Source organism: Stenella coeruleoalba (genome assembly GCF_951394435.1).
Source record: "Stenella coeruleoalba genome assembly, chromosome: 11".
NCBI lineage: Eukaryota > Metazoa > Chordata > Mammalia > Artiodactyla > Delphinidae > Stenella > Stenella coeruleoalba.
In genome coordinates, this window is record NC_137157.1 from 55,682,983 (window position 1) to 55,697,484 (window position 14,502).

Genomic DNA, 14,502 nt, shown 5'->3' on the forward strand with positions numbered 1-14,502 from the left:
TGCATTTACCAGTTTATGTAAATTGAGACAGTATTGCAAATTGGTTAAGTATTAAGATTCTGGAACACTGAGCTCTGAGTACAAGTACTTACTGCACACCTCTAATACAAATTAATACAAATAGTTGTATTAAATATTTGTAATAGGGTTTCTAAAAACTGACAAGAAGGAACCAAGAACATGCTTTGGAGAGTGACAGGGCAGTGTGCTCTCTGATTCTACCTCAGCCATACTTGTGATGTATGCAGAATGAGTGTAATTAGATCCAACATTTAAATAATAAAACTATGGGCAGCAGCTTGTAAGTGGAAGAACACAAATTAAAACCCAGGAATTGAGTTTCCAAGTTCAAATTTCTTTACCTTAAGCCATCCTCCCTGCCTGTGCCCCCATTCTGTCACCGGGAATTTTGCTTTCAGATATTAATGCCAGTTCTCCTTAGGAGATTGTGGTCATCTATTTCCTGTCTGGCATATGGTAAAAGGAACAGGAGATTTGAAATCAAAAGATCTAAATCTGGGCATCCCTGGTGGTGCAGTGGTTGAGAGTCCACCTGCCGATGCAGGGGACGCGGGTTCGTGTCCCGGTCTGGGAAGATCCCACATGCCGCGGAGCGGCTGGGCCCGTGAGCTATGGCCGCTGAGCCTGCGCGTCCGGAGCCTGTGCTCTGCAACGGGAGAGGCCACAACAGTGAGAGGCCCGCCTACTGCAAAAAAAAAAAGATCTAAATCTGCCTCGACTACTTACCTACGTGTACTACTGGGTAAATACTTAGTCTTGAGTTCCAATTCCGTCAATAACAAAAGAGGATTTTGCTAAAATCGAGTAAGGTTTAGAACTTTAAGATGTTATATAATGATGATGTGATTATTATTATATGCTAATATTTATTTAAAAGTGACAAAATGCTGGGTACTCTCTGTAAAGTACCATATATTCATTTTTTACATTAATCATGACAACAACTCCCAAAGGAAAGAGGTATTATTTTCCCATTTTAAAGACAGAGAGACTGAGGCATATGGGGGTTTATTTATCCATGATCACACGGCTCATGTGTGCTGAGTCAGGTTTAAAAGCTAGACCTGTCTGATTTCAGACACCAATAAGTTTTGGCTGATAATGACTTAAGATAAATCCCTTATAGGTATATTTAATGGCTGACTAGAAGCACCAAAAGCCGTTAAGGCCCAAAGGAAGGGAACTGAAGTTAGAATAACATAAAATGCTATTGTTATTTGTGACACAGTAACATCAAAACCATCTTTTCCCTAATACATCTACTTGTGGGCCCAGCCTGAATTCTGTGGCCAAGTGACATATGGCTGACCCTTGAACAGTGTGGGGTTTAGGAGGGCCCACTCTCTGCATAGCTAAAAATCTATGTATCATTTATAGCCATCTCTCCTCAGGATTCAACCAAACATGGATCCATGGATCGTGTAGCACCATGGACCCCTGCAGTTCAAACCCATGTTGTTCAAGGTCACCTGTATGTAGTATTTCTGCACAAAGGAAAGGGCATTCACTCCACCATGACAGTTCTTAGATATAAGAAGATTCTCATTTAAAATGTCAAAGGAGGGACTTCCCTGGTGATCCAGTGGTTAAGAATCCGCCTTCCAATGCAGGGGATGCGGGTTTGATCCCTGGTCGGGGAACTAAGATCCCACATGCCACAGGGCAACTAAGCCCGCAGGCCACAACTACTGAGCCCGTGTGCTGTAGAGCCCGCATGACACAACTAGAGAGAAGCCCACGCGCCATAATGAAGAGCTCGTGCACCATAATGAAAGATCCTGCATACCGCAACTAAGATCTGACACAGCCAAATAAATAAATAAATATTTTAAAAAATGTCAAAGGTGTTTTACCATATCAAAAAAGAAGAGAGTTGTCCATAGGTTGTAAAGAGAAAGATTTTAACATCACTATTACTGTAGGCTTTAATACATCTAATTTTTTAATCAAATAATACATTAATGCAAGGTTAGACTGATCTAAAGTCATAAAAAGAGAAATACATTTACCTTTTTATCTGTGGGCAAAAGGAAATGATTCAATTTCTTTATATGTTGAAGTCTAATTTTTCTTAAAATTCTGAGTGTAGATTTGTGTAATGCAATTTACTGCTGAGGCTAATAAAGATAGTATTTTCCAAATGTACATATGCAGGTCAGCTAGCGTCTACCGACATGCATGAGAAGCAACTATAATCAAGTGACGGGATGTCATTTTAAAATATTTGTCTTTAGTGGCAAATGTGCCTTTCAGAGCTTTTAAACAGAATCCTTTAGTAAGAAAAAGAAGGGATATCCATGCAGAGCTCTACCACTAATCAAAATACAGGCAACAACAATTCTATTGTTAAAGCTAATCAGTGAATCCAGGAAATATCTTTTTGGCACCATTTTTAACCTAGTATGAGTGATAAGTCAGACACTAATAGTAATAAGTAATGAAAATATTTTCTTTAATGAAGCTATTTATATGCCAGGAAGTCTGTGTCCACAAGTCTGGCTGAATATTAAATGTTGAAACTGTAAAAACAAACCAAAGAGGTTTTCTTTTTGACATTTACATCATAACACATAACATGTCTGATAACTTGCTGTTTCCATTGCTTGAAATTTGATTGGCCAGCCTATAGCCAGTATTTTGATGTACCAGAGGACATTACTTTAAGATAGTGTCTGATATAAAAAAGAAATTCAAAGGAAACAATAAGAATGTTCTATTGCTCGTGCTTCTGACAGAGCTTTGTAAACAACAGGGACTGTTAAGAAGAAAATAAGATGAAAACAAAACTTGACTTACCACAAATGAATCCCATGGTGATGTAAAGCTCTATTACGCTGGTACTGAAAGAGGCTGTGACCATTCCCAAACAGCATAACAAACCTCCTACCATCACCACTGGCCGGCTACCGTATTTATTCACCAAAACACTACTTATGGGACCTGAGGTAGAGAGGACATTAAGAAATATTCAGTTGCTGGGTTATTATTTATTAATTTATTTATTATTCGTAACATTTGTTAATTTTGAAATTTAAGAAAGCACATTTTAATGATTAAAGAAAAATATTAGGTCACATGGAATGTCATGAAAACTTTTTAATACTTTCCAATCAATTTGACTGGTTATCTTTACCCATATATATACAAGCACATAAAATAATAAATTAGAATTGTTTAACACAGAGTTTGTTAGGACCATAATTATTCAACTTTTGATGGAAAAGTTTTTCAAAAGGACATAGCTAAACTGCCTAAATATCCTAATAAATGCAGGTAAATTTACCTAACAAAAATCTAGGGATTATATAAATGACTTATCTGTTAGAATTTTATTTTCTAGAATAATGTATGTTTGTACACACACATATGTCCCTAATTGCAGCTGAATTTTTTTTATTATACTCCACTGTGACTTTTCTTTAATACTATATTTTTTTTATTCTAAGTCACCAACTGTTTACATACCTCATTATATTAGAAATGAGGATGTCTTACACTGATGGTCTCTTAACAATTCCTGTCCATCGGGGGGCAGTCATAGGTAGTATGTTGCTACCATGGCTTAGGTATGCTTGAATTTGGTTGTTATTTCTGTGGCTTGGTTAGATAATGGAAATTCCTCATATTTCAGTCAGACCATTTAAGGACCATTTGAAAAAGGAAATGAATATGAATCCTGATTGTTGTTTGAAAAAGCTTCTGTTGATACATTCCGGTAAGGTCAAGAAAGTACCACCATCGAAATTTACAGAACGGGTGCAGCAGTTTAGATAGAACTGCCAGAGAAAATGGCGGCTCTCTCTATTAAGACAGGCTGCCTCACCAGCAAAGGGAAAAATCTTAATGTGGGAAACATGAACATCGAGCGCTCTGACTCAAAACGTACTGTAGAAGAGCTAGATACTAAACAGGATGAAGTTTTAGGAATGCCTTATGCAATGTATTTAACATACATTTTCTGATATATTTGTATGTGTGTGTGTGCACATATAAATATTCAGGAGTGATTAAAATGATTAAAATAATCTATGTCTAAAAAAGCTCTTTTAGTAATTATAAAATAAAAATCTAAATATTAAGAAAGAGTTGGTGTGTCTTATTTTAACGTGCAGCATTTTTTTCTTTAGTGGTACTTCATAAAATAGTGGTGCAACTTAACAATCGAGGCTATCTTAGATTCTATGAAAGTCCGTATACCACTTTATAAGACCTGTCCAAGTGTGAATTATTTGCTTTGACATTTCCTTCTTAACTTAAAATTATATTTCATCTGAAACTAGGGGCACTGCTTTGAGGAAAAAAATTACATTAGGTCAGAATTCTCAGTCCAATTTTTAGCCTAGAAAAAATTAACTAATTTTTAGTTAATATTAAAACTTAAAAATTTGCATTTCATTTGAGAGCTTCTACATGGATGGTATTTAAAACACATTGAGATTCAGTTGTCAATACAACCTTATTCTTTCACACAACTATACTTAATATTTTTATTCTTTACCTATAAATATAAATACTCGTGGCCAGTCTTTAATATTACTCCACAATATCTTTTGAAAGGATATCGATAATAACACATAATTTTAGAAAAAGAACTCAAAAACAAAATACCACATTTTGCATTTAATATCAAACAAAATAAACCTAAAAAGGGCCATATATAAGACAGCTCTATAAGAACAGCAGGGTTAGAGGAAAAAAATCAATGAAAATTGTACAAGGTGATGTGAAAAGAATAGAATTCTGTCCCTAATATGGTAAAACTCATCTGAAGAAATTATATATATACATAATATATATTATTATATATAAAATATAGTTATTTATTATAACGTATACATTGGTTTAGGAAATAAACATTTTAATTAAAAGCATGAAGTTAAATTCAAATAGCCTTTCTGAGAGCGGGAGAGTCAGAATCAATTGATTAGCTTGATTAATTACTGAATTTAGGTGTCAATTCCTTGTCTTAAAACTACTTAACCAATTCAACTCAGATCAGTTCAATGCAGTATTTCTTGAGCTCCTGGTATAAAGCCAGTTGACAGACTCCAAGGATAAAATAATGAAAGCACAAATATAATCCTGAATGCATTATTTTCCAGAGGAAAAAATAATCAACAAAGTTATTTTAAGAACTGTGATGGATGCTTTGATAAATACTAGATTATCAGAATGAATTCAAACGCATTTATCAATACTTGGACTAATAACAATTTCTTCCCAGTATCACTGATATTACATATGATATTACATATTCCATTTTCTACGTGATGCCCACATAACTAACAAACTGATTACTATATTCTATAAATGTGTTTGCCTAAATAGTGTAAATTTAAATTTGAAAATAGTCTATGAATCACAACCTCATTTGCAATGTATGGGAAATAATTATAGCTATAGATTGGGACAACCACGTCAAAGCTGTGTCCCATTACTGTGACTGATTAAGAGTAGCCACTAAAGACAACATTGAGAGGTGTTGGCACTTCTTTTGAGCAAGCTTTGATAAATTCTACAGTGGTATCAGTCAAGATGCAATGAGAGTTCTAATTTTAACAAGTAACTTTATTTTAAATTATATATCTTAGTTAAATGATATCCTGTAAGGGATATGTTTACCTAATTATATGTAATCTTTTTCTAGCACAAAAAAGATATACTTCCATAAGTGATTTATTTAGAAATAATCAACACTCCATACCCCTTAATATTAAATGCTTATAAAATGTCATAAATTATTTCTACTTTGTAATAGTTGTGGAGGCAAAATTAAAATTATGATACAGAATAAAATAAGCTTATTTTGTAAAAAATCTCTAAATGCTTAATATTAGCCCGAGGAGACATCTAACATTAGATGTAAAACACAACACCATCTGACATCTCTCTCCGACCTTAAAAGCAACTCGGTTTATTGTATTAACAAGAAAAATGAAGTTTCAAGGAAATAAATTCTCATCACACATGATTTTTTCGTGGTTTTTTTTTTTTGTTTGTTTGTTTTTTTTTTTTTTGTGGTACGCGGGCCTCTCACTGTTGTGGCCTCTCCCGTTGCGGAGCATAGGCTCCGGACGCACAGGCTAAGCGACCATGGCTCACGGGCCCAGCCGCTCCGCGGCATGTGGGATCTTCCCGGACCTGGGCACGAACCCGTGTCCCCTGCACCGGCAGGCGGACTCTCAACCACTGCGCCACCAGGGAAGCCCCTCCAAGTATTCTTTGTGCACATTTTATATAAGTTCTAGCATGTTATGAAGTTCCATGGAGTAGTAACAATTAGTATTCTCTACTTATTCCAGAGTATAAATAGTCATCATCAGAGAAATCATAACATATTTAAGTGAGTCCTCCCTTGGCTAACACTCTTTGCTATTGATTGTGCTTCCATTTTCTCCTACTTCCTCTTTTGGGAGAACATTGATTCCTTCCAGGAATCTGCTTTTTACTGTGCAGCCACGTGCTCAGAGAATTAAACTCTGTATTGAGGTGGGCGTCACTCCTGATTGACTAAGACAGCCAATCATGGTAATCTCATTCCCTTCTCCACTGACTGTGTGAGGGCTGGGTTTAGGACACAGTTCTGGCCAGTGAGTGGAAATCTATTAGCAATTTCTGGGAACAGTTTTCCTTTGCTTAAAAGGAGTTACCAGGAAATCCCTAAAAGTTGTCTCATTTGCATATGTTGCCTTGAACCACAACAGCCATCCTGTGAACAGAAAGAGAGCTGGCCTGAAGAAAAAGCTGAAACACAGAAGCTATCAGTTCCAAGAGTATCACAGTAGACTTGGAACCCGAATGATGCCATTCTATGGTTACCCTATATTTAAAATTCTTATTAAATGAGGTAATGTGTTTAGTTAGTGTGGAAGGCTATTGAGTATTCACCTTGAAAGCATCCCAGCAGATAAACCTGTAGTAAAATAGATGACTTTTCCTTAAATATTGTGGTATAATGATTTGGAAATACCAAGAATAATTAGAATAAAAAGGTTTGGTTCAATCACATGTCCAACTGAGAAGCTGTTGTTCAATTTTACTTTGAAGAATTGGGTATTTTGTTCGATAGCTTGTTTTACAGGTTTCCTGAAATAAGTGGCATGCAAATTTATTGCATTACACACATTCATAAATTAAATGAGAGTTTTAAGTTGACAAGGGTTTATTGGTGTTCTGAACTTCATGGCGATTTAAATAAAATATGACATTGTCTTTGTGTTTAGCTTACATTTAACCTCTTTACACAAACTATCTTCACACACACACACACACAGACACACACTCTCACACACACTTAATTCACAATACAATTTTTTAAAAGGTTAAGAATGGTCTTTGAAGTCTCATTATTTACAATTAATTGTGGGGCATATACTTTCTAATCTATGTAACTTTGCTGTTAATCCAGAAGACAATATTATCCAAAAAAAGCTACATTAAGACATTTTATATCTTTTGGCATCATCTAGAACCTCTATGGGTGGATCCAGCTATATTAGTGTTCACAAAGCAAGCGTAAATGAATGAATGAAAAAGCCCCATTTTTAACAAATAAACTGTGTATGTTCTGAATGAGGAAACAACAAGCTCCAGAAAATACCATATGCTACTTGTAGCAACAGCACCTGCAGTGAAGACACGCAGAAAGAGAATTAACTGGATATATGAGATGCAAACACTGGTTTTCAGAAGCAAACATCACAATACTCCAGGAAAAGAGAAAGGTATTTGTAGTATATTTTGATTTTAAAAAGATTTTTAAAAATCTTATACAGAATGTAGGAAATAATATAAAAAACAAAGGAGTAACTGTAAACATCTAGAAATATGAGTTTAGATTGAGAAGTATATTAATCATTTGATACAGAAAAGGGAGAAGTTAGACAAATACAAAATAAGTTTAATATCACTAAAATAGAAGCCAAGTGTGGATTTTTGGAGTAGAAATGGAAACTCAAGAGAAGAGGGATAATACAGATGAGGAAGTTAAAACTAGAGTCGTGAATAGTAACCCAAAGAAGGGACAAGACGGGCAAATGTGTAACACCTGAGATACTTGATAGGCATGAGAATCAAATCTCAGAAAATGAAGATTTTTTTATGGAAAAATATGAAAAAGGAGTATCTCTAAACATGGATAGATGCTGATAAGGTAATTAAATCAATGTGCTAAAGTATAAAGAACAGAGAATACGTTAGAGAAAAGCAGAATAATGGAAATATAAATCCACTTCTCCAAAACAAACAAAAGTATGTTTTTCAAAAGTTAATGAATTTGACATAAATTCTGAGGGTTTCTAAGAACAGATTAGAATAGATTATTAAAGGAATTTTTATGAAAATCTAGAATAAGAAACTGTGATCACCCAGCATGTTTATCAACTAAAGCTAAAATCATTTCTTTCTGTACATTCATGTCAAAGAAATACAGACAATAGCACATCAATCTTTTCAAGACATTTTAGCATATCCCTAATGAAATTCTAACACACAACATGGAAAAACAGGTTGAATTTAGGACTAATAGATATATTAGGAGAACGGTAATGATTAATATTAACCTAGATTATAGGAAGTGTTCTGTGGTCCACCAATTAATATTGGCAAGTCCCACCCAGGTCAACATCCTTGTGCTGACTTGAAGTAACAGAGATCTTGTGACTACCAAAAGCAAAAACAAAACAGAAAAGCAAAAACTCCACCTACATTATCAGAGGTGATTTTAAAAAACTGTATGTATTTAAGCTGTACAACATGTTTTGATATGTGTATACATTGTGAAATGGCTACCATAGTCAAGCTAATTAAATACCCATCACCTCACATAGTTACTGTTTGAGTGTGTGTGCGTGTGTGGTGAGAACACCTGAGATCTACTCTCTTAGCAAATTTGAAGTGTACAATACCTTATTATTAACTAAGTCACCATGTGATGTATTAGATCTCCAGAATTATTCAACTTGTAATGGAAAGTTGGTACCCTTGACCAACATCTCATTTCCTCCATTCTCCTAAGCCCCTGGCAACCCCCGTTCCACTCTGCTTCTATGAGTCCAACTTTTTCAGATTCCACATATAAGTGAGATCGTGCAGTATTTGTCTTTCTATGCCTGGCTTCACTAAGCACAATGTCCTGCAGGTTCATCCATGCTGTTGCATATGACAGGATTTCCCTATTTTGTAGGCTGGATAATATTCCATTTTATATATATGCCACATTTTCTATATCTATTCATCCATTAATGGACACTTAGGTTGGCTACTGTGAATAATACAATGAACATGAGAGTGCAGATATCTCTTTGAGATAGTGACTTTATTTCCTTCAGATATGTACCCAAAAGTGGGATTACTGGATCATATGGTAGCTCCATTTTAAATTTTTTGAGGAACTTCCATATTGTTTTCCATAATGCCTATAACAATTTACATTCCCACCAGCAGTATACAAGGGTTCCCTTTTCTCCACATTCTCACAAGCATTTATTATTTCTTGTCTTTTTGATAACAAACATTCTAAGGGTTGTGAGATAATATCATTGTGATTTTGATATACTTTTTTTTCCATCAGAGCTTCTTAACTGAGATAAAATCTATTCTTTGTAGGGGACAGTTGGCAATGTTAGAGAACACATCTGTTTTCATTAGAATTTGGAGCACTTTTAATGTTTGATGGATGGGATCAGAGATGTTAATCTTCCTGCAATGTGCAAGATCCATAACACAAAGAATTGTCCAAACCCAAATTCCATTAAGCTCCCACTGAAATACTCTGGGCTAGATAAATAGAAGTGGATTATTTGAAGAGGAGAGTTATTTCACACATGAACACTTGATATAATGTTATATAAGGAACGGTTGAAAAAAATGTATATATTTATCTTGGATAAAGATGATTTAGGAAAAACAATAGCTTTCTTTCATTATCTGAAAAAGTTTCAATTGAGAGTTAGTAGACAGGACAAAAGTTAGAGAAGGTTGATTTTTGTATAGGAAAGATATTTTAAATTATTTGAAAGGGAGTTACTTGGCCTTAAACTGTTCAAGCAGAAGTATGTGACCACATGTTAAGAATATTGTAGAGGGACTTAAGAACTGAAGGTTGGTTAGACATTTATGTTTTTTCAATCAAGATTTTCAAATAGAATTTTAAAATATGTTAGTAATAAAAGCTATAATTTAAAATATGTTAAACTATAAATTTCTTATATGACTAATTTGGATCTAGTTTTGAAATAGTTTTTAAGTTTAATTGCTATGGTGCCTACCAGAGCGGCTTACACTTCTTAAAAAAATAATGCACATTACTTATCAAAAATTGTTTCCTACAATAAATAGGCAATCTTTAGTTTCATTATTAGGTAAAGTGCTAAATCAGCTTTTCTACCTTCTGTTAATCTTGCTATTTTAATATTAACGGTTATCATTCATGACATATTGATCATAATTTCATTTGTAGCATTAAAAAATAACATGATTATGAAAGAATGCTAGAAAAGCACAGAACTTTGAAAAGATGCACGTGAATTCCTAGATTCTGGAACATTCACAGTTCATTCCTGTTTAAGTTAATAGGAATTGACTCCATTAATTAATTGCTCATCAAAAAATTAGATGTTTATCACTCTGTTGGGAAGGTAGTGAGGGGGATGCTCTCTGAGAAGCTACGTAGTAGATGACTAGTTTCTCGTTTCAAATGGAGAAATGAATAAATGGCAATGTGGGTTATAAGGTAGCAAAAAATTGGTTGTGGTTTTACAACCTCGGGCATATCTCTGAATATCCCCAGTTATCATGCAATCAGCCATCTGCGCTCAAGCAATCATGGGGATATTATCTTCAAACAGAGGTGGGTTCTCATATCTACAAGAATCCCAGAAAAAGCAAGTCTTTTTATTTCTGTCAGGGTTCCATTCACTTGATTGAATGATTGTTGAAAATCACTAGGCTAAGTGATTTTTAAGCTTTCTTTATAAAGTTTGACAATCCTATGCCCTTGTAACTTGTTCTGGAATTCCTTTATTCAATCAACAAATACAGATAGCGCTGGTTACATGCTAGACATTTTAAGAGTTTCCTTAGTTGCTGGGGGTAAAATGACCCTACCTCACACTAAAAGAGTGGTGGTGGTCATATTCTAAAGGAACTGAGTTTAGTAAATGAGAGTGGTTCAGACACATAAGGAAATAATTAGAGAAAACTGCAATCTGCTCATAAGTACGTATATATAAAGTAAGGTATTTTTGAATGTTTACACCTGATTCTTAAAACACTTTCAGATACATATTTACTAAAGTAATATTGTGTCTTTTGTCATATTCTTACTTCACAAATAAATAATAATCTTATTTGCATATTACACCGAATAATTTCAAAATACGTATCAGAAACAGCCTATAGATTTGTTCTTGTTATTAAGCTCTTTGCAAAAACACATGAATATGTTAGAGCTCATGTTATCATTTTAATTTTGACTTAACTTTTACAAGATGCATACTATATTGATTTTCAGTGCTTTTACAATAATCCTCAAAAGCATATTAAAGTATGTTTTTGAATTTAAAAATCAATTCAGACATTTTCGGACAAATTAAATCTCAGTTCACTGATCAGTTTGAGAGTAGGGACTGGCTTTACTAATTAAGTTAGAGGGCATCATTTTCCCACACACTGAATGACCTAAGTCTGCATCTCCAAAATTTTCACAAATATAGACTTAAAACATGTGACAGACAAAACTTTTAATTACAAATACTGTATTGAAAAAGGTGTATATTTTAATTTCTCTACCCTTCATAAGCTTATTGGATTAAAAATTTGTCTCTAAATGATAAAAGAGCAGTGTAGATATTTATTATTTGGTAAATGTTTTTGGTAAACTTCTCAGAAGTTGAGAAACTTATTGACTGAAAAATAATCCTTTTGTAAATGAGATGCTTTCCAATTCTCTGTTTTTCATAAAATTAAGGGAAGACTTAATTGAATTGCTAGCTAATAGATCATTACAAACAATTTTCAAAGAACTGACTGATATTGCTAAAATCAAATAATTTCCATTATTGTTTACTTTATTATGTGAACAATTTACTCAGTGCTTACTTTTTTAGAAATGAAACAAAACAAAAAGGGAATATAATTGAGACGAAACCTTGTATCTGCTTAGCTAGCAACAAAGATTATTATCTGGAGATACATAGGAGGCCCATTTATTTCATTAAAAGATACCTTTCCACTAAATGTTTACTTTTTGTTTAATAATTATCTTATTTTGATCACATTTGCTGTAATAATATTATAATGAAGCCCAGTAAGAATAATTCTGTTAACAAGTAGTGCCTTATGATCCCAGAAAATTTTTTTAAAAATTTATATTTATATGCAGTGTTTTTGCAAAGAAAGCAAAAAGGGATTAGAAATAGTTAAAAACACAAAAATAATTTTCAGAAGTATAATAGAAATGTAAGTTCAAATAAAGACAGAATGCAAAATTTACCATTTCATGGTCCTATGCTCATTCATTCATTTATATGAATGACAGTGGTCATCAAATCATTTGGTATTTAGATCCCATTGTTGCTTCAGAAAGAAGTCACCATTTCTATTCTTTCCTTGCACAATAATTTGTAGTAGAGAGAAAATTCTAAGAAAACCTCTAGACATGTTTGAGCTCTGGGAATTGTTGCTTGATAGTGAATGTGTCTAACGGACATTTTGCAAGGTCACTGGCTAATTTTAAGCATACATAGAAATAATACACAAGCTCAGATGCAGATTTTCAAAATTTTATAAAACCTAACATCCAATTCACAGTCAATGTCATACTATATACATACTATTATAATAAAGAAAATGTAATTATGAATTTATCTTGAGACATTCCATTTAGATATTCAAGGTAGAATGAAACAACTTAATAAGAAAGCTTTCCATGATGAATTCTAAGAGAGGGTATAAAGACAAAGGCTCCTTATTTATCCATGCCATTCTGGCTTAAGATACACAACTTATGGAATTTCCCCAAAATTAAGGCAGAGCAACTTTGACTCCAAAGTTAGACACAGTTCATAAAAAGCAGCAGATTGGTAAACTTTCTTCATGTGTTAGCTTGAGTCAGTTTATATTAGAAAACAGTTCAGCCAGAGCTAAAGTGTACCACCCATCCTATATGGGGGTGATATGGTGAGGGCCCAAAAAATGAAAGAAAGAAGCCCCTTAGCAGAATATAGTGAGCAAAACTGGTAAGATCAAACACAACAAGCCTAAGCCCCATCCTACTTATTCTTTCCGTAGAATGACCACCTTCAGAATTTCTCTTTGAGTAAATATTGGAATTATGCCCCAACACCATGCAAATGCTCTGAATTTGGTTTAGAGGTCTGACACCAAGGGAACAAATAGAGAAATATGTGAAAATGTATAGCCCTGCCCAGAGTTTCCTTGGGCATTTTGGCATTGTTATTTCCAAGGAATTATGACTCAGCATCCAGCATTTTCTTCTGTTTCTTGCTAAGAATGTGAATTGTTCACTTGAATAGTTATTGCTTAACTAGAAATGCCAAATACAGGTGTTCATTGATACACACAGGTACTCATGGTATGTGTTCTAGAGAGCAATCTATGCTTCAAATAAAACTGTATATTAAGATTTGTCATGCTGATTAGTTAAAAAGAAACATAAAATAATTTATGTTAGCCAAACAAAGGTAAAGGAAGTAGAAGGGTTGAATAAATAGACTCAGATGCAACAAACTTTACATCTTTATAACAGGCTACTAGTGGGAGAATCACAAATGCATTGAGATTTTATATGTTCCATTACAAACAATAAAGAATGCCTCTGTATATCCCCCAAGTTGAACTTAAATACTAAATGTATGAACCAAATATTCGAAGAGTTACAGACCTATTGTTAGACATTGAGAGGACACAAATGTTTCTAACACAGGAAAAGAAAAAACAACACAAAGCAAAAAACCCTAAATCTTATCTACTGATTATTTAACAATGAATAGTTCCATGTTCCCGGGACTCACTCTGACTAAGCTGCACTGAATGAAGGCCGTAGAGATCAAGAAAAGTTTAAAATATTCTACCTGCAAATACAAGCATCTTTGGTAGTAATCCCTGCAATTAAAGATCATATTGTCAAGAGACATCTGAATTTCTTACAAATGGAGTTAAATATTGGAAATATTGGAAACTAGCTGGTTACAAATACATTTGGTTTAATATTTAACAAGCGAATCCATGTACAACCTTATCAAATATTTAACTAATGGTAATGAAGCCATTAACCAATTTACTTCTTGATTCACATCTTTTTACTACTTCCAAATGTAGGTTTACTGTAAAGCTAAAGCAACTTAAGCTCCAGAGCCCTGTACTTGCATGGGTTCCTTGCAAGGCCTAAAGGCTTAGAGATATATCCACAAGGTCGTATACTTAGTAAAATATGAAAAGATGCTTTTATATTTTTTTTCA

The 14,502-nt window shown here is 33.8% G+C and overlaps 1 protein-coding gene across 5 annotated transcripts in view; it reads right to left on the bottom strand.

The window, feature by feature from the left end:
* The window catches only part of SLC16A7 (solute carrier family 16 member 7), a 163,097-nt gene that overhangs the window by 12,312 nt on the left and 136,283 nt on the right, over nt 1-14,502 (bottom strand). For all 5 annotated transcript variants that reach the window (XM_079936630.1, XM_079936628.1, XM_079936629.1 and 2 more), the window contains one exon: nt 2,818-2,961. In XM_079936630.1, the coding sequence (XP_079792756.1) occupies nt 2,818-2,961 (144 nt within the window). The remainder of the gene's footprint in view (nt 1-2,817; nt 2,962-14,502) is intronic.